The sequence below is a fragment of the Erpetoichthys calabaricus genome, chromosome 11, assembly GCF_900747795.2.
Source record: "Erpetoichthys calabaricus chromosome 11, fErpCal1.3, whole genome shotgun sequence".
NCBI lineage: Eukaryota > Metazoa > Chordata > Cladistia > Polypteriformes > Polypteridae > Erpetoichthys > Erpetoichthys calabaricus.
Genome location: NC_041404.2, coordinates 23,042,867 through 23,069,333, shown reverse-complemented (window position 1 = coordinate 23,069,333; position 26,467 = coordinate 23,042,867). Strand labels below are relative to the sequence as shown.

The window sequence follows — 26,467 nt, the reverse complement described above, 5'->3', positions numbered from 1 at the left end:
AACCTCCTTAGTGTTACATTTTTTTCTCAACATGTAAAAAGCATTGCATTTTTTGGCTTGAAAAAATTACATTTTTATTAAATCTCATCTTTCTACTGTAAATATGCAAAACACTAAAAGTACAAAGTCAGGAGTGTAGAAAGTATAATAATAATAGAATCCCAGAATCACTTTCAGTTTCACTGTCCGTTTCAATTAAACTACCTGAAGACAGATTCACTTTGTCATCACTGCTGATGACAGGTGTTTGTTATGAGACGCCATTATGAGGTTAGGTGAAGGCGGGTCTATACCGTTGCCCTGGTAAAGCTTGGGCCTGACGTTTATGAAAGACATGGCTATACTGTTGATCAGTAACACTTGGCACTAATGCTGTTGGCACTTTTCACAGCTCGAGCAAACCTCGGGTCATAGGTGAGATGTGTCTATACCATTACCCTTGTGACATTCGGGACTAACGCTTTTAGTACTGTTTTTATAGCCCAAGTGATGCTCAGGTCTAATGCTAAGTAGGTTAAATCAATAGGTCATCTTTTGACATTTGAAACCATTTTCAAAAGAGAAGATAATAAAGCTTGTCATGAGTTAATTATATTTAACACTTATATTAAGTGTAATTATAAGTAAATAAATAACATATAAAGTCTCCATTTACAAAATCAATTTAATTGTTGCACTGTAGTATGTAAATAAGTATACATGTAATAAAGCATTTATTTCCAGACTTGAGAGATTTAGTGTACTTTGTAGTATTTTAAAGTATAAGACAATGACATAAAACATGTTTAAACATACTGCTATACATATATACTTACAAATGTAGTTTTATCATTTACAAAAAAGGAAAATAACATTAAAATAAACCTATATTTTAGTATGTTTACATCAAATGGCAGCGCAAGTTGTCAAAATAAACCAAGTATAAACTTAGCAACAGATTTAAGAGGCAATCCAAACTTTTATAAAACACAATTTCAGAAAACCCCCAATAGGCACATTTCTTTACCCGTTGACTGTTTTATGCTTTATGCACAAGACACCTATAAAATATTTTCATTTACTTTTGTTTTCACATGGTTAAATAATAGTTTAGTATACTGTGCAGACCATTCTTTTCATTTTACCAACACCAAAGAAATGATAAAATATATTTGACCCAAATATTACTAAGACTTGTAGGAAAAATAAAGCAAATTTTAAAAGGGACCACAATGCAACATTTTAAGCAGTGTATACTCAACTAGGTAACATAATTACCAAGGAATGTTTGCTCTATAAATGTTGCACACGATAAAAGAATACTTTATAGATAGACTATAACAATGTTGATGCTAAAACTGTAGGGCTTCTTCCACCTCTTCTGATATCACATGACTTTCTCCTTTTAAATCTGAGAAAAAAATGAAAATAAAAATATTATACTTACTTTTGCTCTTATAATACATATGCAAATCAATAACTATAACACTCAGAACAGTCATTTGCTGACCAACCTGCCATCACATGAGAAGTCTAAAAGACAAACCTCTGGCTGAATAACGAACAAACTAAATTTCAAATATGTCATTAGAATTATGAACTTTCATTTAAGCAAAAATGCGATCATCTTTTTTCACAAAAATGTAGTTATTATTGCAGTAAAAAATGACCAAGACCATTTCTTGAGGTATACTTTGAATACAATCAAATATCACCTTTAATGTTAAGTATTACTGCAACATTTATGAACCATTACAGGAATTATTACAGAGTTTAAGATCATATAAAAAAAATAAAACAGAACATATACCCTTTCATTATTTCCATATGATTAATGGTCTCGGGGAGAGATTTTCCAAAACTTTCAGGAAGGAGAAGAATAATAACTCCTGCAAGTATTGTGAGGCTTCCCATTACCATGTAAGGCAAGATCCTATTAAATATACCTAAGACAACAGAAAAAAATAACACTGTCTCATTTAAATGCATTCTTACAGTTACAACTTGCTTTTTATCAATTGCTATATTCAAAACTACCTTACATGCACTGCTTTTTAATAATTACAAAATTTAGATTTTTTGAATTACAATTTAAAACAGGCCTCAAACTGAAATGAAAACAAACATGCACAATCAAAAGACAATCCAGTTGTTCAAAAATAGATGTTCCTACACTAATTCCATTTCAATACTGGTAAGAAACACTTGCTGTGAACCGACATTTCACAATGAATAATAAGAATATGACTGATCTAACCATAGGGCAACAGAGACATTAAATGGAATATAATAAACAAATAACATTTAGAATTTTAAGGAAAAAATTAAATAAAAATAGGATTATAAATCAGATAGCAAGTGGTGAAATCATATGAAAATGCAAGCTATTTTACCTAAATACACAAAGTAAGGTGCTATGATGCTGCCCACCCGTGAAGATGTAGAGCAGGCCCCAACCGCCATATTTCTTACAACTGTTGGATAAAGCTCTGCTGTAAAGATGTAAACTATAGAAAATGCTGCTGTGATTCCAAACTTTCCCAGCATTGCTAATGAAATGGAAACAGCAGTTAAATCTGAGGAAAAACAAACAGAAAGAAAATACATCTGTCAGTTGTGCAAGGAGAACAAGCTGTATTTTTAGACCAAGATGGGAATGAAAAACAAAACTGGAGAACATTTCAACATACAGTATATATCAATATCTCACTCACTAAAAAACCAAAGCCTATAGTGATTAGGTCTGTATAGTGTGAATCACTTGGCAAATTAAAAACGATCATTATCAAATAGGAAAAACAGAGAGATAAAAAATACTATTCATACCTTCAGGAATAAGCAACATTGAAATAAGTAAAGCTCCACCTAAAGAGAGCGTAAGGCACATTGACATCCGCCTTGGGAGGAGTTTGAGAAGGAACCAAGCTGCAAGATATGCTGGAAACTCCACAGCAGCTGAGATGAAAGCATTCAGATAGGGATCTCCGTGTAGATTGGATGTATTCAGGGAAAGACCATGATAGCCAATTGAGACCGCCATCCTATAAAACATTACACTGATCAGAATGGGGCTGAATAGAGCCTTGATCTTCACTTACTTAAACCTTAAAGTTATGGTTGCTGAAGTCTATTAAAAATTCCACATTTCAGACAGTAAGCTGGTTGGTGAATCAGTATGTTTGTAATCAGAGGTCCATAGATCATAATTTTTATGGCTGTCCTTGCTCTCCAATTTGACAGAAAATAAGCCATTTCTCAATCCAATTGTTGATTTCAACAAAAATTTACATTAGAATTTAGCACTTTCCATTATTTTATTCATAAAGTAGCAAACTTTTTTCTTCAATCACTTTTCTTGCTAGCTTAGTCCAATTCGTGGTCACAAGTGCCACAGCTGATCTTTGATGAGGCACAAATCAGGAACCTTAGCAAAATCTATGTAAAATTAGTGCGTACATATTGTTCAGTTTCAGGTATTGCACACATTCCATTATGCATTATTTAAACATGCTTTATGTACTAAAATATTTACATGTTCACATTCCTAAATGTGTCTGTAGTCAAGGTTGGAAGAAAGTATTTTCATAATTAAACTGCAAGATGAAAGAATCACGGCAAACTGCTTATCTCAGCATGTCGGGACTTTCATGTTCAGTTATACTAATTTGAAATCAACAATGTTTTTGGCATTGAGTCTTTATTGTTTGCTTTCATACATGTCACATTTCAAAGCAAACTTCTCTTGTTTATGCATGTGTAACTCCCACTAACTCAGATCATGCAACCTCCCAGCATTAGGATGTAATGGGTAGTGAATAAACATGAATTTATAGTAAAATTCTCTCCATATTTTTTGTACAAATCATTGATCTGTTTGAGTAAACCTTGAACTAGACTACAATTGAAGTTTGTTTACTTTTTTTTTTTTCTTTCGAAGGCTGCAATAAGACTAAAGGGCAAGTGAAAACAAACAAATCAGCGGCATATTGGAAACTGCTTCAAAGCATCCACTTGGCTGACTTCAAATCATCAAACAATCATTTAACTTAATTTAACCCCATATAACAGAGAAGACCTAGGAAAACTGTAAGAAATTAATATTATAACCAAATGCAGCTGAAACTGAAATAGACAAAATGTTCAGGTGTCTGCAAGCCACTTCACAGTCATCCTGCATTTCAACTGCTGTTGGGGTAAGGGTTGTTAAGGGAAGCAAAATATTCACATTGCTTGTATGCAGCAAAATACCAAACAGGGAAAACTTGGGCTGCACATCTGATATATCTCTGTCTTCCAATACTGATAATTAACCAGCTATACAAGCAGTAACAAAATAATAAAAATATTAGCTATGCCCAAGTTTTATGATTATTATTATTTGAAACACTGGAGAAATGTTAATAAAACTTATACTAGTTTCCTGCTGATTCATTAATAGTTAACAGCACAGTAGCATAATCAGTTGATTTTAAAAAGATATGCTGCAGATTTTTGCATTGTATTGTTAAAGTAATGTACAGCTATCAAGGCCTTCTATAGTCTTCTAATGATACAGACACCAACCAGATGGCACCTAATCACCTGGCAGGTTTGTAAACTTTGATTCATAAAAATCAGTGGAGGTTGGCCATTATGAGGTCATTGTCAATCTCCTATGAAGAGTAAAAAAGGGCGGATTCTGATCTCCGGACAGTGGATCAGTGCATTACTATTTTTGTAGGAATTCTGAAGGCCAATGGCACTTTATACAAATTTAGAATGTATTGCTTATGTCTTCTTTGGGTTACAAAAAAGTACAAATTAAAAAAAAAACAAAAGTTCTGAAAATGGATAGTTAGATAAAGCTATTATTATCTTACTCTACAGTGAGTGTTCTCACCAGATTTTTCATAGTAACAAGTGGTACACTTTGGCATTTTTAACCAATGTTAGGCCATCTTTTGTTATTTGTAACATTTACATATGACTGTAGGGTACATGGTTGCAGGTATTCTGCACAAATATTAAGTAATTTTTACAAATTCTGATTTGTTGGAATCAAAACATGTGTTGATCAGTGAATTTATTCCAACATGCTAATGTTAACCTAGCTTTCTAATTTTTAAATATTTTTAAGTCAAACCAAACTAAAAATGTGAATGTGAATAAAACAATTCATCTACTTGAGATATCGTGTAAAGCATTTGGAAAAATGTATACTTTTATCAAATGGTACTAAAATAAAGTGACAATGATCTAAAGTGTTAACTACGCTTGATGGCATGTGTGGCTCAGGAGCTCATGCAAGAGAACTCTGAAGACAATTTCACCTTGACTTCAATTGTCTACCCTTTAATCTTTTACAATATTTCTGTTTATAAGTTTAACCAAAGAGGGGCTTATAGTAAAGCTACAAATTGTAAAGTAATACACTAACTAACATTGCCTGCTACTAAAATTAAAGCAACAAAAAAAGCATTTTGGCTAAGAAGAAAACTAGAAAGGTAATGTACATTAAAATTTTTCCAAAACAAACCATATAGATGTGCCATTTCAGGTTTTAACATGAATTAAATATGGAATATATTTTATAAAAATATGAAATTAGCCCTTATTTATAATAGCATTATTTTTAAAAATGTACTTACCAAATATATAAAAACACAAGGGTAATAGAACGAATATTTGAAGTCCTTATAAGATCCAGTATACTGTGGAAATGTGTATCCTCATGTAAACCATCTTGAAACTTAAAAATAAACAACAAACTTTTAGATTGTAACTTAATAACACAACTGTTCAATACTGTTTAAACTATACTTAGATCCAGTATAATAATTTTATGACTTGTCTGTTCTTGTTCATTTGCGCATTTAAACATGCATGTAGTATGCTGATCAGTGAAAACCGAGTATAAGGTGCAAATACAAAGCTTTTGAAGAGAAGAACAGAACTAGACACTATCTTCATAATACCCAGCAGTGTGAATCTACCCACTTAATAGTAAATTTCTAGTTTTTTGTTTTTAAGTAATTTGTTGATTCCTGAATATCTTCCAACTACTATAGTAAGTGTTTACTAACTACTAAATACTTTCTGAAATGCAAGAAATCTTAGTGATGGTGATTCTGTGCAAAACAGGACCTGAGTAAATAGTTTTCTATTGTTTAAAATATTTAAAAAGTAAATGCACAGAGACACTTCCAAAGATACAGTATGTGGATAGGATGGCAGGCAAACGTAAATAGTCTCTTGCAGACTTGATCTCTGCCCTACATACCATTTTTCTAAGACAGTGTGCTGTGACACTGTACTGAAAGGAATTGTTCAGAAAAATACAGGGATCAATTTAAAAATTGACTTCTAACTTGAAACTGTGTTTATACTGCATATACCCTATTATATTTCACTGTGTTTCAATGTATAATATTTCTCATTTTTTTCATAACACACTGTTAATTTTCTTTATCATTTATACAGCATATAAGGTGCTAAAAGTATTAACTTTAACTTTATTTCCAGGCAACACACTTTCTAGGAAATTCTTTTGGCATTCCATCTACACACATAACAAGGTAAATATAATTAAACAACACAATATAAAATAAATGTCACCATCAAGTTCTTAACAGTAGTAGTGAAAAATATATTGCACAAAACACAATATAAGTAAAACAATATAGTAATGCAGAATTATATTCCTGCCTAGTAAAATATTGAGTATTTCATTATAAAATAAACATAATTTTGAATGCATGGAGGAGTTTAGAAATCAAGAAAAGGATGTGAATTAGCAATAGTTTAGTACTATAGTAGTACTGAAAATGTTTATCTGTCTACTTAGTCTTGCCTTTAGAGAACAGTAACTTTTCCTCGAGAATAATAACTGAAAGATGATTGCTTGGGTAAGCGTAGTCTTTGATTATATTTCTGGCATGTGTCCTCACCCATGATGTATGCAGGACTTCAATGGAGTCCACTTTCAGGCCTACAATCATTTCTACTGTCCAAATAACTTGCTGAAGTTTTTGTTTTGAGTGAGCAGATGCATTTCCATACCAAAATGCTATAGAGAAAGTGAGGATGCCTTCAATAACTGCTCTAAAAATGTACCAGCACGGACTGTGACAGATTAAACTTTTTAAATTGATGAAGAAAAAACATGTGCTGCCAAGCTTTAGTGAACAGCAGTTATGTTTTCATCCCAGTTTAGACTGTGGGTGTCAAGAAAAGCAATAATACAAATAATATTCCAGTTTGCATCTCTTTCTTGTTTGGCTGCTGGTCAAGAAATTAAGAAGTAAGGATTATGAACCTTAAAAAAGCAAGCCATTTAAATGAAGGCACAAAAGTATGTTTCACTAGCACTGGTAATTAGTTACAAATTAAGAATGTGGCTAAAATGAAAACCTGAAGCTAATCCAGCCCTGTTTGAGCTGTTTGATACAGTATTTGCATATACTGCCAGTAAAATAGTGTATAGCTTATTAATAGAATTAGGGGTAATGAAGAACAGTGCTGGGAATGACCCCACATGTCTGTGTGCAAAAATGGTGAAGGAAGCATGCTTTTTTGTGACTGGGCACATGGTAAATATTCACAGTGTGCCACCATGTTTAATGAACAACAAGTAAGAACTTTGATGAATAATTCACCAGAAATCTTTGCCATATGCCCACACACAGCAAAGCTCACAAAATACTACTACAGTTACCATGTGCAAGAAAGTTGGACAGTGAATTTCAAGGAAATAGTGATTAACCGTCACTCACTGTATGCAGACTTTTGAGGCTTGGTCAATTTGTGCCATACCTAAAGACACCCGTTTTTTTTTTTTTGTTTTTTTTTTTTTAGTTTTCTCTGTCCTTCAAGAAATCACCAGCAGCACTGTAGCTACTATGAGGGGCAAACTCGTTAAACCTTGCAATTACTTCAGGTATTTTATAAGCACAAATTTCTATTTCAATCCAATATAACTTTTCTTTTTCAATGACTGCTAGATCACAGGTTCTCAGACTTTTTCAGCCCAAGGACCCCTTAAAAGGGAGGGAAAAAAAACTACAGACCCCCACTATAAGGAAACACCAAATAATCATTTTATTATCACAAAATGCATATAATTCTTGAAAGTAAAATACCTTTTCAGATTGTTTAGATTTATAACTGCACTAGACCACATCTGTGTATGTATGTGAGATGGGTATGTATGTCTCTGACTGCATAGTTTCTCAATTCTGGGAGTGATGGATGACCGGCAGATTCTGATACCACCCTCCACAACAAACAAATCCCTGTTTTGTGCCAAGAATGAGGGCTTACAAAGCCAAATTCTATATAATTGTTATCAGATTTTCCTTTATTAGATAAAGTTGGCTTATTTTCACTTGATGGTTTGTACAGTTGACCCAAGAATCTAGATTTTTTGTCTCCCAAATTAGCTAACTAGCTTTAGTGTGACTGAATAAAACAGAGTAATGAGTGATTGACAGTAGTATATAAAAAATGAGTGATGCAAGGATTCCCAATGTTTTTATTGGCTCGGAACATTATGGGAGTGACTGGCACAAACGTAAGCGTGTGTGCTTTTGCTCACGTTTGGTGAAAGGGGTCTTAGCATGTGTTAAAAGGTCAGTCTTCTAGTTTACGGTATACTCCTTTAAACAATGCTGTGCAGGGCAGAGGAGCACAGGGTGACAGCTTGTTGGGTTTTAATTGGTTGTCAGAAAACAGTGTTTGTGGGATATGTTATCACTGAAGCATTCACAAAACTCACCAGTAATTTTTTTTAACTCCCTTGACATGTATTATGGACTCCACTTTGAAAAACACTCTGCTAGATCGACCTATGATAGTTATGGGCTCTTGTTTTGGAGGAGGTATACTATCATTTGTGTTTGCATCAGGTTTGTAACCAGTTACACAAAGGCTATCAAAAATGAGAGTTTACAAAGTCAGCGTGTAAGAGCAGAATAGGGCAAGCTAAAAAAAACATAATATTACATGGAATTGTAGTGTCAAAGTTGTACTTTGGTACAATAATGATGGACATACTGTACCTTTTATTATTCATTTTGCTGTTAATGTTAGGAGCAATTTTTACCCCTGCCCTTGTGTTTGAAAGAACAGAGCTTTTTCATTTTAAGGCATTTGACTATTTTCATTGCTGTCTGGATGATCCCAAACCCTTTGGGGGAAAGTTCTATAAACTGATGAGACAAACATAGGGGTTTTTGGATGACATGGGTTCTATTATGTCTGGTATAAAAGTTAAAGTAGCATTCCACAGTAGAAGTATCTACCAACAGTAAAACATAAGGTAATGGTGGTAATGTGATGCTGTCTCAGGACCAGGACAACTTGCCATAATGGAAGGAACCATGAATTCTGTTCAGTTTCAGAACATTCTTGCAAAGGATGTCCAGTCACTCATCTGCTCCGTTGGTACCATGTGGCCCCCAGAAGCTGCATTAAGTGATGTTGTCACGAAAGGGTACTGTATTTAGCAGCAGTGCCTAAAATTTTGGATTTGTGTGCAAAAACGTTTATTAATATTTTAATCTTTTCAGAATATCAGAACTTTGTGTGACTTTGACTTTAATTTTCAGGAAACATTTTGGGCTTTAGTTGTCTATTTCGAGTGTCCTTTTTGCCTTTGACCTATGTTTGTTTTTTGACCTTGACTTTGCCTTTATCCTCCTCTTTCTTTTTTCTGCCAGCTCATAGTCATTGCAAAACAATTAACTCTATTATACCACTGAGAAATTGATCAATACTGAAATTAAATTTTTTAGAAACAATAGGAAAACATTCATGGATTCATGTAATAACTAAGCACTGCTATAGAGAATTGTACAACAAATTTCACAAATAGTGAACAACATAAAATATCCGGATATAGTGTTTTGTTACTGTTATTAAAAAATGTTAAGTTGTTGCTTAGGAGGAATACACAGAAAAATCAAAGTGTGATGCAGTACCTCTGTGGACTCAAATATTGGGGTTGGTGGGCAAATCCCATTTTTTTTTGCAGCCTTTATCAGTATTGATTCTGCATCCTCTCTTCTTCCTTGGCTCAACAGCCACCGTGGAGATTCAGGGACGAACCTGTATCACAAATTATCTGTTAGAACACAAACAGGAACATCACTGAAATCCATGGAACCCAAACCCAAATATACAAAAAACAATGTATATTTAACTCACTATACTCTTTCTTTCAATGTATGAAATTTGAATTTCTTGCCAAGTACAGTATCTATAAATGTTATAACGGACAATGTCACCCAGTGTCTGACAGAGTTGTAAGTACCGCTTTACAAAACAGACCTTATTCTTTTAGAGATCATGAATAAAAATATTTTCATGTATAATTCATATTTAATATACTTTTCTGGAAGCTAATTGCATATTCTAAGTTAACTTAAAATAAATTTATTCTTTATACAACATATGCTAGGCATCACACCACTAACTGCCAAGTAACCTTTTAGGAATATTACATACAGAGTTGACAGCTTTTTAGTTACACCCTCCACCTTCACACAAATTCTACATTCTAGTATGTCATACATCATATGATAGGAATGTATGGAATAGGTTTGGCAGACCAGCATTTCTAGCATTAGTTAGCATTATATTAAGCATGAGAATTGGCAAAATAAGGGACCGTATTAACACTGAACATGGCATGAAAGTGGGTACAAGGTAACTCAATTCTAGTATCTGGCAAACTTCTGTCATCATGGGATTTGTTCATAGAGAAGTTTCAAAGGTTTACTAAGAGTGGTGTTAAAAGCAAACAACTACACGATTGCTGATCTGTAGATGAAAACAGCTTTTGGATGAGAGGGGCTAAAAAAATGGTGAAGTACAAGAAAAAAGATGGACTACAACCAGGAAAATCACATCTGTATTCAACACTACTGTGAAGAATGTCACTTATTAGACTATGTCCAAAAAAAGGATGCAACTAGACATGAACCAAATTTTTCAGACCCTGAAAATATTCAGCCAATAACAGCAAAACAATACCACATTCAGTATTCAGCTAAACGAGTACAAATAAGTTTTTGGTCAAATATATGACGTTGTTACTATTGTTCTCCTGTTATGGATGGATGGATGGATAGAGATACTTTATTAATCCCAGGATGACAGTTTCAAACAGTTCCTGCTATTTTATAGGGCTTGAGTGATAGGTCACCTCATGGGGTATGGATGCCATCTTTAGATGATTATACAGATTTGTTAACAAGACAAAACACTAGTACTAATGACATACTGCCAGAGACCGTCCAATTGCTTTTGCTTTTGTAAAGGTGTTGCAAAGTATGGGAGAAGGACAATTTCAATTAGAACTCAAAGCAAAACTGTTAAAACAAGTTGAATTTAAAAAACATATGGATTATTTGGATTCAGTTCATATTATGCTCAATTTTAAAAACCCACAAATTATTTTAAGCTTACAATTATTTGCTTGGTGCAAGATCTTCAAATTTACAAGCTACAAAGTGTAAAACCACAGTCATTCTAGTCAAAGTGAGTCTGTCAAGCTGTTAGCACATGTTCACACACCTTCTTATTACAGTTTAAGCTATTTTTTTCCCTATTTGTCAGAATGAAGGAAAAGTGGTCTCATACTATAAATCATCATTATTAACAAAAACTAGGGGGCTCCGCCCCCTGCTCTTTTCGCTCACCAACCCCTGGGTTTAGTCCTGTGGAAATAAAATTTAGCATTGAATTTTGATTCCTTGTTTGGTCTTACAGCGTGATAATGCAACGTATAACTGGCCGAGAGTGAATATTATTTCTTTGTCTCTTATAAATAAACCGACTTTTTCAAATGTTTGTCCTTGTGATTTAATTGTCATTGCAAAAGCAATTCTCACGGGAAAACTGTAAATGGTTTAATAAGAATGGCATATTCCCATTTTGAGTTCATTCAATAAAAATGAGACTTTCTGATAAAACAATTGCGAAAGTGGGAATATCCAGAGCCGATGTAGCAGGTGGCATTGTTCTCAAGAAGCTGCAGATTTCTGGCCATTGTGGATTGCACATCATTGTAATAAAAGAAGCTGGCCGACCAATAGTTGTGGTTGCATCATGATATAACTGTTGCAATGCTCTTGGGACTACCTTAATATGATGATGCTTTATTATATTACTGCTTTACCGATTTTGAATTTGTCTGACCTACTGATATTTGAATTGTGAACGTGATCAATGAGACCTTGCATATGTTCCATTCCGAGTTTAGCGTGATTCGATTTAATAAAGGTGCGACTTTTACCCGAAATATTGTGTGGGTGTTATTCGTTTTTCTGAATGAGTTTGTTTCATATTGTACGACCATCCTGTTTTGCCATCTGGGAAAAGCAAAGGAAAGAGTACAGGGTCGGCATGTGGTGATGTATTTGACATACATGACGAATCATGCTTTGCCTTTGGATATACACGAATATCTACTCTGTCTTTGATATCTCTGTTTTTCGAAAGTATTATTGCTGACAATTCCTCACATGTGGGTTTATTATAAATGCGACTGTGATCTTTCAGATTCATATAGACATCCAAGATAATTTCCTTGTCCGTGTTTTGTTGATAACTTTCATGTAAAGTGCGATACTTTTCGGCGTATGAATGTGTATCCATTATTGGCAGTATAATTTCTATTATGTCAGATCGTTTAACTTCTTCGATTCTATGTTGCATCTGCTCCTCCATGATCATAAATATACACCTGACCAAATTGTGTTTTTTTCGAAATTAAACTTGTCGTAGCTGTAATTGTTGCGGGAACACAGATTCTCATAGCATATGGTACTTTTCTCTGATGGCAATGCGAATTAGACGATGTACAATTCTCCAACCTAAACTATACAGCATTACAATATCTACATACTTCCGACATATCACCTATGTCCATATATTCGATCTCTTTTTGCTGTTCCGTTATTTCACCTAGTAATAATTTCGGTTTGTTTGCGCGAATGCGATCTGTACTCTCTATTATTTGACACCTTCGAATTGTAGTACCGTCATATTTTTTTTAACTTGCTCTGCGTGTGTATCGCGCCAAGGTTATTTTTGAGCCTTTCGAATTCCCCTGCTGTCATAATCTGTAACCTGCTCTGCATGTGTATGTTTGAACGTGCCTTTGTCTTTTATTTCTGACCCTCGTTATTTCACCAAGTAATAATTTCCGTTTGTTTGCACAAATGCGATCTGTACTCTCTGTTTGACACCTTCAAATTGTAGTACTGTCATATTTTTAACTTGCTCTGCGTGTGTATCGCGCCAAGGTTCGTTTTGAATTCGAATTCCACTGTTGCCATAATCTAACCTGCTCTGCATGTGTATGTTTGGACCTGCCTTTTTTTATTTCTGAGCCCGTTTAGACCTGAAAGGTTTTCAGTTCCACTTGTTCCGGGCTGATTTTTACTTTTCTTGCATAGGTCACCATCTCACTGGAATATGCTTCCAACGGATGTCAGTATGACATGACTTGACCGTGTTGCGGGAAGTGAAATTGTCTCTCTTCCAGATTACGTCTCGTTGCAAATTATTTATTATAATAGAGAGAGATATTTTGTTTTTATTTATTTACTTATTTAGTTTAGTTTTTAAATATCCTCTTTGAAAGGAATGCCTTCAAAAATAAAAGTATTTTTCATTAACTTGTAGTTTCATAGTTCAATTTTAACTAAAAGGCATGAATGAAAATTGAAAGTGATGTAAATTTTGGCTTTATGCAAAGGCACAAAAACAAATGGGCAAAACATAAATTTGAAAAAAGGCACCTGGTTTTGGCATTAATAACTTTATTTTCTGAATTTTGGTTTAGGTTTCAGCCAAAAATTTTCATTTAGGTGTATCACTAGCTAAAACACCTATATTGGAGGCTAATGTGTGTCCCCTGTGGGTACAGAAGCAACAAAAGTGGGCCATTCAGGAGTGTAAAAAGATGCTGGGTCAGATTAATCCAATTACCTTTTGCATCATGCTTGTGGAAGAATCAAAAATTGATGTAAAAACATGGGTCTATGGAGTCCATTGTGTTTGGCTTTAACAGTGATGGCATGGTGATGATGTGGATACTGTTCACTTGGCACACATTAGGGCCACAATATCCACTGAAGAACATCAGAATGGCACAGTGCACTTGAACATCCTTGCCAACCAAGTTTATCCCTTCATGATTACGGTTTTTCTTAACTCAGATGGACACTTCCAATATGATAACATTCAATGTCATAAGGCATGTATAGTCACCAAATGGTTCTAGAAATGTGACAATTTTCATAACTTCAGTGGCCTGCATAGTCCCAAGATCTCAACCCTATTAAGCATTTTTGAAATGAGGAGAAAGGGCTTCTTAAACATAACACTGTGCTGCCATTCAACTGACTGCAACCGTGTGCAGCACAATTTTATGATGGTGCAAGAATGCATTTTTTCAGTTTCCTGCCTTGCACCCTGTGTTGACTGGGATTGGCTCCAGCAGACCCCCCCCCCCCCCCCCCTGTAGTTTGGATATAGCGGGTTGGATAATGGATGGACCTATAAAAAACAGAAATTTTATTTTTATAGGTATCATTCCATGTATTTGTTGCAGAGCTTAAAAAGTGCACTCCTTCAGCAAAATCTCTTAAATTGGAGGAATGTATCTAAGAATGCAATCAAAACAAGTTATTAAAACCAACAAATATTATTCCAATAGTTAAAGTGTAATCACCCATAGAGAATACAATTAAAAATCGCACTGAAAGATAACAGTTGCTGCAGTCAAAGTTTAATTTAACGGATGAAATGAATCTCAGTTTAAAACAAAATAACAATAAAAGAACAAAAAAGTCCCAGCAGCAACTCTGAACAAAGCATGATTCACAACAACATACTTAAACATAACTCTGCTGCTTATTGCATAGTTACTTGTAACTCTTCCTTCTATGTTAACATGGAAAATCAATATGTTTACACTTCATTCAGCCTTTTTAAAGGCAAAGCTAAATGAGTGCCTAACAAGAAGGTAATTTGTAGGCACAGCAATAAAGGACAAAGTCACTGGCTAGAATATATCATGTGTTACATTTACTTATTTGGCTGATGCCTTTATCAAAAGCAGCTTTCAACATTTAAGATAAAATTGGTTACATTTCTTTTTGGTTTTCCAGTTGGAGCACAGGCAGGTCAAGTGACTTGCTCATGGTCATAATGGGTCAGTAGTGGGATTTGAACCTACAACCTCAGGGTTTGAGATCCAAAGCCTTAACCACTACAGCACAGAGACCAACTGTCGACTAAGAATGTTACCACATGATGAAATTAAAACAAAAAGACCACAATCACAAACACCTATCCTTTGTTAATCTGCATTTTTCCCCCTTATGCATTTTTGTTCTCCACACTTTTGTCCAGTGTTTCTCATGCAGCACATCCAACTGATCTAGCCCTCTAAGGAGAGTTCCAAAAGGGCCTGAACCACAGGTGTCGAACTCCGGTCCTCGAGGGCCGCAGTGGCTGCATGTTTTTATTCTAACCAGTTTCTTCATTAGTGAGCCGTTTTTACTGCTAAGTAATTTCTTTTGCTTTAGTTTTAATGAACTTGACTCAGGCCCCTTGATTGTCTCTTTTTCCTTAATTAGTAGCCAAACAATAATGAGACATCAAACAAGCCACCATATGACAGAAAAAACTGAAAAATCAACAGATTTGGAAATGTCTGCTGTGAAAGAATGAGAGCAGCAACAAGCCATTGAATTAAATAACGGGCTTACGTAACAGCAAGAATCAGCTTCTCATTAAGAGACTGGTTGGAGTGAAATTGGTTGGAGTTTGAAATCCCAGTTTAGCTGGTCATCTGTTGGCTCGTTTCATGTCTCATTTCTGTTTGGCTGCCATTTAATGAAGAAACAAATCAATTCAGAAGACTGAATCCTTAAAAACAGGGCTATTGAAATGAAGGGAAAAGGAGTTAATTAGCAGTGAAAACTACTCACTGTTTAGGAAAAGGGTTAGAATGAAAACCTGTAGCCACTGCGGCCCTCCAGGCCCGGAGTTCGACATCCCTGAACCAATAGCAGCATAAATATTTATGTACAGATTTCCTGGAATGTTAGGGATGTGAATGATTAGCAGTTGATTATTAGCTTATCTTTAAAGTTTAAACTAATTTCCAATATTCCAATAATTCAAATTTTTCGTTAATATTTATTTATTTGCTTGTAGCACCTAATCAAGACTCATTTTGAGACAGACTGTTCATTTACATGGGCACATCAAGGCAATACTTAAGCAACAAACCTTATTGTTTTACATCTGGAAGTAGAGCAGATGTCTACAGTGCAATTAAGCATGCTAAATGGCGATTGGCTTGGGAGTGTTTCCAACAAAATGGTTACAAAGTTTGTTCCAAACTGTGTACAGTAATACTGTGCTAAACTACAGTATATCAACAGTGTTTACTACATACAAAACAATTTTTTGATATTGAACATTTATCTTTTTGCCCCCCTTTTCTCTTTTGTCTTTAAAAATAATACAAAATTGTTGACAAAAAATATGAAAACATGATGACCAGTGCTCAAAGGATATAACACAGTTGGTATGTATAATGATAAAAGAAGACATTTTGCCAGTCATTTGTTTGACAAGAAAAGCTTTTGGCAGCTAATCAGTAATCCTGAACCAGTGTACGAGTATAACATTATATCTAAAGTTGTATCACAATACTGTGCCACTACATAGATGAACAATGAAAAAGAAAATCAGTGGTACTATAGAGACAAAAATGTCCAATCAAACATATACCTGGCAACCTTGCCCACAAGCTAACTATTGCTGGGTAATCAAAAATTCACCCACCTTATGAACTGGGGCATGACAACACATTTCACTCATGCACTGCAATCTAACATATACAGTATCTTAATTATGGGTAAGCAACACAGATACCACCTAAGGATGCTTAGAACATCAGTCCTGTGTAAACAGCTTTTCTCAGCTTCTTACCTTAGAGTTCATGGTCTCAGCAATGTGTTAATGTTGATATCCTCCTATTCCTAAACAAAATAATACTTTTCAGGAATGTTAAAAAGTGTGATACGTCTTCACTTAATATTAAAACTATCTTTGTTTTGTGTTTGTGCTTTTGCTCTTTACTGTACATTTATACTATCCTTTCAGCCTATTAGATGCTGCTAAGATATTACCATTGCAGTATTACACTAATTGGGAAGTACAGATACTTATGTATAATCTTTATTTATTGTTATCAAATAAAACCAGAAGAGGTACACAGTTTTGTAATTTGCTTTTAGATATTTTTAGAAGAGCCATAAACTGTTTTCAAATCAATACCTTTTGTATTAATGACTTAGTTTTTCTTCATGGTAAGGTTTTTGTTTTATTTTGTGCCTGTAGAGGCTATCCTTGCTCTGAGACAGTTGAGCAAAGCATGCTCATAGAGCAGTGCTGAGAGATTTAAGTTCAAGTAGTTTTTCTCCATCATGTCCCTGTCACATTTTTAGGTACACTTGATAGCTTTCAGAAAACAAAATATTTTTGTGTGCTTCATATTATAAAAAACAGAATTACTGCTTTTACTGTATAACTATTATTAATCAATAAAAGGGGATTGCATCCCTAGTTGGTACAATGAAATGTGGAAATACACTTCTATTTGTTAAAATGGAATATCTGTTTAGCTAATCAGATTATTAAAACTGCCAAAATTATTAGTGTGATAAGAAATCTTGTATGAGTGGAATAATGGGCTACCCCCAACTTCAAGCATAGCAATACACAAATAAGAACATTTGTTAATGAATGAAGAATACTTCTTGATATTTCTACAGTACACTTCGTATTTTGTAGTAAGGCTTTAGAAAGTGTTATTATATTTTGAATAACATCCTGAGATCATGTTAGCCATGACAGGTGTTCTATAAACTAAAAGGCAACTTCCTCAGAGAACAGATTGTATGCATATTTAAGGAAAAAAAAAGTGGCACATTTGGAAGTAGATGGCAGCACCATCTTGTGGCGATGAACCAGAGCTTACAATATATACAGTGCATTATTCTGACCAGTTACAATCATCTCTTTAATTCTAAGCAGCATGCAAGTTATTCTTACATGACATCCATTAAGAGTTGCAATATATCTTGCAAATCTCAGCCTAGAACTGAAATCTATTTTGTTGTACACTTATGAATAACAAAAATATTAATACTGTTTTTTCAGATTTCAGGATGCTTTAAACATGAGAGGCTTCTTAAGTATCATTTTTATTTGCCTAACCAATTTATAGTGGCAGTCTAATGGCTGAGGCGTGCAGAGACATTAGTATATTTAAAGCTTTGAGGGAGGATAGAATAATACCGCTTTTAACATAGCCACATTTGGAAAAAGAGTTTAGCACAGTAACTCCTTGCTTTCTGTGTTTCAGCCAGTTTTGCACCCCTTCCACAGCAGACCTCAAACCGAAACTTTTTTTAGTTGATCATTAGTCCCTCACAAAAGCACCCCAGAACTGTTGTTTCCCAATAGACCTGTAGCATATTTAAAAATTACATTTGATCTTCCTCATCTTAACTCATATTGACTATTCACAAATATGCCCATAGTTGATAGATGATGCTCGATCTTTCTTTTCTTTAATAATTGCTTAAAATCATTTACATGTGATACACTTTCTTGAATCAGCCTGATCATCATTTTTATATATAATGGAACAATATCTGAAAGTTTCCATTATTTATGAATTTCCTGGATTTGTAGTAATTTCTGAAAAATGCATATTAAGGACTGTGCTGGAGTGTCCAATAGGGACTTCAAATTACTATAATAAAGGACATATAATCATATGATGGTAAATGCACTGCCAGTGGCACCACCAACAGGGGACAGTAAACCATACCAAAATGGATGGTGCTCAGGAGTTAATCACTTGTGGTAAATAAATATGAATGGAGGACAGTTGGGCACTAAGTATCCAGGGAATAGCATAGCCCATTAATGGAGACATGGTTTCCTAGATTGCATGGATACCTGGGACTGCTAGAGAGAGTTTTAAAAGGATGGCTTGATGAGTTCCCAAGATCATTACTGACTAGAAATAATCTGCGGACCTGCCCCAGTAGTAGACCTAGGCTGGGGCATAAACGTTTCTATTCTATCTAGAGTACTGGTACTTTTCTTTAGCATACCAACATGGAGCTCCCTGTAATCACCCCTCTCCCACTTCCCGAGCTCTTCAATCGATTGTTACTTCATTGCCATAAATGGAATGCCACCAGTAATTTGGTTCCACTCAAAACACTAATCATGCCTGTGTTTACACTACACTTTTGTTTCTAATTCTTAGAAGTGACAACATGTAACTGATATAAAACGGACAAAATAAAAGTAAAAACCTATTCAGTGCAAATATGCAACACTTGCCCACTTAAAAAGGGAACTAAAACAGAGTCTATACATCATATTTGTCACATTTGAGGTTTAATATGTTTGTTATGTCAACAGATGTTACACTAATGGTTTGGTGAAATGATATATATGCATGGGTCTTTAGTTGGCTGGCTTGGCTGCATTTCCCTACTTGATCAAGGCTGTCGTAATTTTCCAGTTTCTTTAAAATGTTGCATACAGGTTTAATAAATAACTGGAACTGTGCTCGGATACTGGCTATATTTTTAATGTTTTACTGCATGTCTCAAGCAGGAAATCATTACTTGTTATAATGGAGGTACTGTATAGGTCAGAGGTTGTACATAAGGTGAGTACAATCTTAAAACGTCCTGGCTACTGGGAGAGCAACCTGAAATGCCACTATGGGACACTCTGTGGCCATATGATTAAATTCTCCTGAGTGATGGCTTCTTTGTTAAGTACTATACATGAATTCTCTATGTGCAGGGCAGGTGCTGTGAATTCTCTACGTAATAAGTTATAGCATAATGAAAATTACATAATTAGATCTGGACCACCTTATACATTAATTTCCATCACAGAAAGGGTAGTAAAAATCATAATAAAACCACAAATGATGATTTTGAGAATGACGATGAGAGATTAGAAGAATAAGGTCATTGTTTGTCCAGAAATCTGCCCCACTATCAAGCACTGTAAAAGGCTCTAGGCAGCTGATACACAAGCAAGGCGTCAGCTGCAGTCTACACAAGCACTCTACCCCAACGCACTGGTTCAGTGTCAGTATAATTGAATACAGAGTATACTGCCTGATACAGGTAAAACATAATTGCCATAGAAACTTTAAAAATTATACGTGTTTGTATAACAAGTATTCTCTGTATTTATAACATTTAATTCTTTACAGAGCTTACACACATGTAAGGTGCAAATGCATTTGTTTAATTGGTTACTACTGTTGACTGGTAAAATTCGCCAAAGCAAATATGCTGTGTCCACCAGTAACGTTGTCTGCTGAATATTTTACTGGAAATTCACTGTGTGTCTGGTTTAGATGAAGAGGCCAGTGTGACATCATAAAACAGCAGCATTTAGAGTTGGATGGGACAGCCCTCCAAGTATATAACAATGATCCTGCCAATTACACACTCTGTGGGTTTTAGTCAGTCATGGTGTTATCAGCTTGTGAGACAGAGAGAAACGACATCACAATCACCAACACATCTTGCATAAGGCAACAGAATTTGATTGCAGAGCACCCTTCTTCTGTGCACCCAGCATTAAAACATTAGGAAGGCCTCCATTTTTGGCTGAAGGTGCCAACTTTGGAAAAGCCACATTAGATGGTGTGCATTTGCTCCTTCCACTTTGTGGAAAAGAAGCCAAAAGAAGGGCACGTTACCCAGAAAAGGTCTCTTGGAACAATGCCATTCTTTTAAAGAAGCACAGAATCCTAACACAGAAAAGAAAAGGAATGTAGGGGAAATACTGTTGTTTGTTTAACAACCTCTTGCTGTCCTGCAAAAACTTGGTTGTGCAGTTGTTCGTGCCACTGCTGCGCAGCTTCAGAGATCTGCATTTAAATAACACAGTGTGTGTGATTTGCATGTTCCGTGCAATTGTACATTATTAATGTTTCATCCATCCATTAATGGATATAAAATCCATGCCATTGGGTTGGTGAGGGAAAATTTGACTCATTTATGTGTTCAATAGATTGTTTTAGTGTTACAATGCCCAAAACAATGCCTAAAACAGTTAATTCAAAGCATCATCATACATCACTTGCAGCCATTTGCACCTTTCATTCTCCCAGTTCGTCAGCTAGTTGAACTGGCACCATTGCTCAATCTAATGCATTTTTTAATTTTTGAATACATTTTTATTTGAGAAAAATACAATAATGTAACAAACAGAGAGAATCTTACTGCTCCATTCAATGTTAATAAATAACTGGAACTGTGCTCTGATACTGGCTGAATTTTTACTGTTGCATGTCTCAAGCAGGAAATCTTTACTTGTTATAGTGGAGGTGTTCACAAGTTGTACATAAAGTGAGTAAAATCTTTAAATATCTAAATTCTCCTGAGTGATGGTTCCTTTGTTAAGAACTTTAAATTTCCATCACAGAGAGACTAAGAAACGTAATAAAAGTGTAAATGATGACTTAAGAGGATGATGATTAAAGATTAGAAGAATAATGTGATTATTTGTCCAGAAATCTGCCCCACTATTAAGCACTGTAAAAGGCTGTAGGCAGCTGACACATGAGCAAGGCCGTCAGCTGCAGCCTACTCAAGCACTCTGGTCCAGTGCCAGCATAAGTTCATGTTCCACCTGCGGTCTCCTTCTCAGCTGTTGTGCTTTCTATTTCTACTGGGTTGGTGGCATCCCCTGCGGAGTACTCTATAAAAATATAATTGCCATAGCAACCTTAAAAATTATATACTGTATATGTTTGTATAACAAGTGTTACATGTCTTTATAGCATTTAATTCTTTACAAAGCTTATACAAGTGTAAGGTGCAAATGCATTTGTTTAATTGGTTACAAGCATTGATGAAATCCACCAAAGCGAATATGTTGTTTCCACCAGTGACCTTGTCCTCCGGGTGTTTTCCTAGAAATTCGCTGTGCATCTGGTTTAGATAAAGAGGCCAGTGTGACATCATAAAACAGCAACAGTTCGAGTTGAATGGGACAGCCCTCCAAGTCCCTCCAAGTATATAATGCTGATCCCGTCTGTGGGTCTCAGTCAGTCATAGTGTTACTGGATTGAGAGATGCAGATAGACAAAGGTATTGTTCTGTGCTATTGCGATTTCGTTTTTAGTTGTTGTTTGGAGCAACATTCAGATTTTTTTTTGTACTTTTTGCAAGTTTGTGGATGTTTACTGTGTTTTTTCTGTGGGGGTTAAAAATAGTAGTATTTGTTCTCTGTGATTCTTGTTTGTTTTCTGTGCTTGTATATTTTATACTTTACTTTCACATTAATTTTTCCCTTAGTTTTTACCCCTTACAACAGTGTTGTATTCTTCATTGTGTTTTCTTTTAATATAAATTAAAATGAATAATCAAGGAAGGATTGCTGGTTATGGTTGTGATCATGGCCATGGAGCTGGTCAAGGGCACAGTACCAACAACCTATTCACAATCTGTTAGCCATGAGCAGCAAGGCCTTGTGATCTTCCTGAAGTGGCCGATAACAAGCAGCTGTACAGCCAGAGCACTTTTGTGCAGCCAAGGATACCACATCCCCAACACATACCCCTGAGGAGGAATCCTCCCTCCACTTTGACTACACAATTGGGAACCTCAGGAAAGAATTCCAATAGGAAACAGGAATAGACCTGTGAAGTGATGGAAATCAGTTGTTCGGGGATGTGCTAGGGACACTTGGAAAGAAGGACAGTGAGGAGCTTCCAGCAGCCACAGTGACACAGGAGGGATGTGCCAGTGAGCCACTCACTGAGCAGCAGCGCTAGCTAGTTCACGGATTATTCCTGCCTCGCGCTGTATTCTTAATGATGCTGACGCGACACTGGAAGGACAGATGGATAGAATAATTAAACACATACTACGAAGATATTTCGATGTTCCTTAAAAGTTTTGAAGAATCAGCGTTTTAAGCTTACAGATGGCTTAACGTCTATTACAGAGCCGATTATGTGGCGAATGGGTATTTGGAGAAAGAAAAGTAAGGACAGGAATTGGAGGTTAGTACATTTGAAAGAGACAGTACTGCTGCAGTAGATTATTTCATCGAAGATCGCGCATGGCGCAGCAAGCATCTTGCGTAAGACATTAACAATAACTGCACCACTGTGTTCCCATGTTTAATAACATGCTTTAACTCCTATCATCATGAAAATGATATCATGTATACATCTTAGTATTTTAATTATTCAGAGAGCTGTAATATCACGAATGTAATGGATTCTGTGTCCTGTCAGAGGAAGAGAAAGCCCAGAAGCATGTAGTGATTCACACACAGAGCACATAGAAGATCAAATACAAAACAAAGCATTTAACGTGCTACTTTAGTTACGATGGGATTGAGAAACTAGTATATTAAACGATTTTAAGGTGAAGTTTATGATGTTCTACTTTAATGACAAAATAAAAATACGTGATTAAAGTAGAAATTTAGAGAATAAAGTTGACATTTCATGCTTTTCCCCCCACTGTCTGCCTTTTTTTTTTCTCTGTACCCTAATAAGTTTTCATATGACACTCAGATGGTGGGCTACAACTCGCCTTTTCACTTTGATATGTGACAACTTCTTTTTTTATTTCGGGCACTGTGCGACTGTGTGAACGTGAGCTTTCGAGTTTCTCCGACACGCTATGTCATTCGATCAATTTCCTTTTGTTGTTTATACCACTGTTTAAACCAACAAACAGTAAGTATTTCCTTGCCTGCACTTGGTATTCGCTGAAATTCTTCTATTTTCCCTCTTGCTTTTGCCATTACCTTTTCACAGAAGGCTGAGCTTAAGGGCTACTTATATTGATTTGCATATTCAAAGAGGCGTAATTCTGGGAGGAGTTTGGGGCAGGACAGCAGGCGTGTGCATGTGCGTTACTTTTCACGCTGACCAGGATTTATGGAGCGGAAGAACGTGGAAGTTGACGTTCGCACAGATTTTATGCATCTGGATTTTTTTGTGCGTAAGCACATTTCCGCTTTTGTGCTTACGTCATGTTATAGTGCGAATTCTACGCACGGCCTTATGCATGAAGCCCCTGGGGTCTGAGTCAGTGGAAGAGGAGCAGAGTGAAAGACACTGGGGCCACCTACCCATTTGTAAAGGAACTGGAAAAGAGGCAGCAGCTGGGAAGGGTTGGGGGTAGGGTTCAACAGGTCAGCAGGAAGCCTGGTGCCAGAAAGCCCAGGATGTGCTGCTGCCACCATGGCAGCTAGGGTGGTGCCATGTCAGCTATCTGGGCATTCTTTAGTGTCTTGGCAAAGAGGTGTCGGTAAGTTTTTAGGCTTTTGTGTTCAGAGCATCCCAAGCCCTATAAGGTTCTATTATAAAATGCCAGGACTGGCTAAATGTTTTTTTATTTTTTATAGAAACCGCTTAACTTAACAATTTTGTGTGGCAAATGCATATATACCAAGTTTGTGAAGAAATATAGTTGAACATATGTGGAATTTATCCTTTAACTGCAGTTTGTGATAAACAGAATTTACCAGTATGTGGGCACATGGACACTTAAGTATTTATTAATTTTTTTTGGAATATTGAGCAAAGGGAGATTAAACAAAAAAGGGAGGAACCAGAGTGTGGTAGCTCCCAAGAATGCTAACCACTGCATCCATATTTCATAATAAATTCACTGAACAAATACAGGACAACGCTCTACATAAATGTTAAAACTCCAGTTGGTTCTGATTGACAGTTGATAAAAATGTCAGCATAAGTAATACCGAACAAGTTGCTGTTTCTGTACTATGCAGATGCTTTGCAAGGGCAATATATTGTGATTGATAGATGAATTTTTGGGTTTCTTCAGTATAACACACACAACCAAAGATGTGTTAAATGAATTGATTTTAAACAATCTAACACTCTTTGACTTGTATCCTAATTACATGGAGAAATAAAGCTATGGCAGGCCTGGTAATATGGTAATATAATCTTATAGATTTTAAAATTAGGTCAGCTTTTTAAATATGTCGGAGACTTTGTTTGAGAGGATGAGTCCAGCACACAGGAAATTAGTTGTTTTAAAACCGACACATATTGTGCAGAGTCATGCATATTTAAGGGTGTGCGGAGTAAATATACTTGGACTAAAATAAAAACTATCAAAAAATATGACTAAAAAGGATTAAACCAGCATATAAAACAGCAATCCATGATTTACCCAAGCTGTAAAACAAACTGAAACTAAATATCCTGTATAACTTAACTGAGTAAAATTTGAACAATATAAGCAGAAACCTGAAGAAGATTTAAGTGAATATTTTGACAGCTTTACATCTTTTTTAATAGATATTCCTGAATGAATAACATTGATTTACTGCAAAAGGTTATATTACATACATTTCTTAAATAGCTAGAAGCAAAAACTCCAAGTCTTCTTAAAAAGATTTTAACAGGATGGCATAGAGCACATGATAATGCTTTGTTCTCAGCAGAAGAGATGTCACAATGCCAGAATTTTTATATTTGATACCAATACCAGTGAAATTTCACAATTCGCGATATGTATTTGACGCCATAGCAAAAACAGAAATCTCTTTTGCTACCTTTTTACAATAAAGTAATCCCTCCTCTATCGCGGGGGTTGCGTTCCAGACCCCCCCGCGAAAGGTGAAAATCCGCAAAGTAGAAACCATATGTATATATGGTTATTTTTATATTGTCATGCTTGAGTCATAGATTTGCACAGAAACACAGGAGGTTGTAGAGAGACAGGAACTTTATTCAAACACTGCAAACAAACATTTGTCTCTTTTTCAAAAGTTTAAACTGTCCTCCATGACAAGACAGAGATGACAGTTCCGTCTCACAATTAAAAGAATGCAAGCATATCTTCCTCTTCAAAGGAGTGTGCGTCAGGAGCAGAGAATGTCAGAGAGAGAAAAAAGCAAAAAAAATCAATAGGGCTGTTTGGCTTTTAAGTATGCGAAGCACCGCCAGAAAAAGCAGCTGCAAGGATGTACAATGTAAAGGTAGTCTTTCAGCATTTTTTAGAGGAGCGTCCGTATCCTCTAGGCCAGTGTGCGAACAGCCCCTTTGCTCACACCCCCTCCGTCAGGAGCAGAGAATGTCAGAGAGAGAGACAGAGAGAGAGTGAGACAGAGAAAAACAAGGTACAGTAATCCCTCCTCCATTGCGGGGGTTGCGTTCCAGACCCCCACGCGAAAGGAGAAAATCCGCGAAGTAGAAACCATATGTTTATATGGTTATTTTTATATTGTCATGCTTGGGTCACAGATTTGCACAGAAACACAGGAGGTTGTAGAGAGACAGGAATGTTATTCAAACACTGCAAACAAACATTTGTCTCCTTTTCAAAAGTTTAAACTGTGCTCCATGACAAGACAGAGATGACAGTTC

At 35.6% G+C, this 26,467-nt stretch overlaps 1 protein-coding gene across 1 annotated transcript in view; it reads right to left on the bottom strand.

The window, feature by feature from the left end:
* Positions 1-636: 636 nt before the first annotated feature.
* The window catches only part of LOC114660243 (solute carrier family 22 member 4-like), a 50,847-nt gene continuing 25,016 nt past the window's right edge, over positions 637-26,467 (bottom strand). The window contains exons 5-10 of the mRNA XM_028812802.2: positions 9,936-10,062; positions 5,607-5,707; positions 2,806-3,020; positions 2,373-2,555; positions 1,790-1,925; positions 637-1,390 (exon numbers count right to left, since the gene is read on the bottom strand). Coding sequence (XP_028668635.2) covers positions 1,315-1,390; positions 1,790-1,925; positions 2,373-2,555; positions 2,806-3,020; positions 5,607-5,707; positions 9,936-10,062 — 838 coding nt within the window. The 3' untranslated portion in view covers positions 637-1,314. The remainder of the gene's footprint in view (positions 1,391-1,789; positions 1,926-2,372; positions 2,556-2,805; positions 3,021-5,606; positions 5,708-9,935; positions 10,063-26,467) is intronic.